Source organism: the organism of the source record quoted next (genome assembly GCF_019968985.1).
Source record: "MAG: Porospora cf. gigantea B chromosome Unknown PgB_NODE_11436_length_1126_cov_832.296, whole genome shotgun sequence".
NCBI lineage: Eukaryota > Apicomplexa > Conoidasida > Eugregarinorida > Porosporidae > Porospora > Porospora cf. gigantea B.
Genome location: NW_027178538.1, coordinates 1 through 1,126, shown reverse-complemented (window position 1 = coordinate 1,126; position 1,126 = coordinate 1). Strand labels below are relative to the sequence as shown.

Below are 1,126 nucleotides of genomic sequence, written 5' to 3'. Positions count from 1 at the left end.
CCCGCAGAACGCTGTCTTCTGCTCGTCAGTGTAGTCATGATGGACCGAATCAGCACCGCTGACACATGTGGTAGATGTAGCATCCCAGTGACACTGGTTGGTCTCTCCACAGACGCCTTCCTTCAACGAGCTCTCTATACTGGAGGCGTTGAGGGCGTCGCAGACGGTAATGAAGTCACAGTGACCATGGTTGCCATGGGAAACCCACAAACAGTACCCAAGAGCCTGGCATGCATCGCCCTTGAAGTACATGGACATGTCGTTGTAGGCGAGGGACAAGCAGAAGTCGGTCTTCTGCTTGTCAGTGTAATCATGATGGACCGAATCAGCACCGCTGACACATGTGGTAGATGTAGCATCCCAGTGACACTGGTTGGTCTCACCACAGACTCCTTCCTTCTCTGAGACCTCTATATAGGAGGCGTTGAGGGCGTCGCAGACGGACACTAAGTCACAGAGACCATGATCGCCATGAGGAGTCCACGAACAGTACCCAAGAGCCTGGCATGCATCTCCCTTGAAGTACATGGTCATGTCGTTGGAAGCGATGGCCCCGCAGAACGCTGTCTTCTGCTCGTCAGTGTAGTCATGATGGACCGAATCAGCACCGCTGACACATGTGGTAGATGTAGCATCCCAGTGACACTGGTTGGTCTCTCCACAGACGCCTTCCTTCAACGAGCTCTCTATACAGGAGGCATTGAGGGCGTCGCAGACAGACACGAAGTCACAGTGACCATGATCGCCATGAGGAGTCCAGGAACAGTACCCAAGAGCCTGGCAGGCATCTCCCTTGAAGTACATGGTCATGTCGTTGGAAGCGATGGCCCCGCAGAACGCTGCCTTAAGTTCGTCGGTGTAGTTATATGGGACCGACGCAGCGCCGATGACACATGTGGTAGAGGCAGCGTCCCAGTGACACTGGTTGGTCTCTCCACACACTCCTTCCTTCAACCCACTCTCCATATCGGAGGCGTTCAGGGCGTCGCAGACGGACACAAAGTCACAGCCGCTAGAAGTCCACGAACAATACTCGAGCAGATCGCATGTGTTTTCCTGAAAGGTAATTTCCATGTCGTTGGAAGCGATGGCCCCGCAGAACGCTGTCTTCTGATCGTCCGTGTAG

The 1,126-nt window shown here is 54.2% G+C and overlaps 1 protein-coding gene across 2 annotated transcripts; it reads right to left on the bottom strand.

Annotated features, from left to right (window-relative positions):
* KVP17_001325 (uncharacterized protein) lies at positions 1–1,103 on the bottom strand (the record flags this gene model as incomplete). Of its 2 annotated transcripts, none has more annotated exons than XM_068516641.1 (1): positions 1–1,103. In XM_068516641.1, a coding segment is annotated over one exon (1,103 nt), but the record flags the coding sequence as incomplete, so codon positions are not given. The 2 variants fall into 2 exon arrangements, with proteins under 2 accessions (XP_068379421.1, XP_068379420.1); XM_068516640.1 differs by having other exon boundaries at positions 11–1,074.
* Between the last annotated feature and the right edge of the window lie 23 nt (positions 1,104–1,126).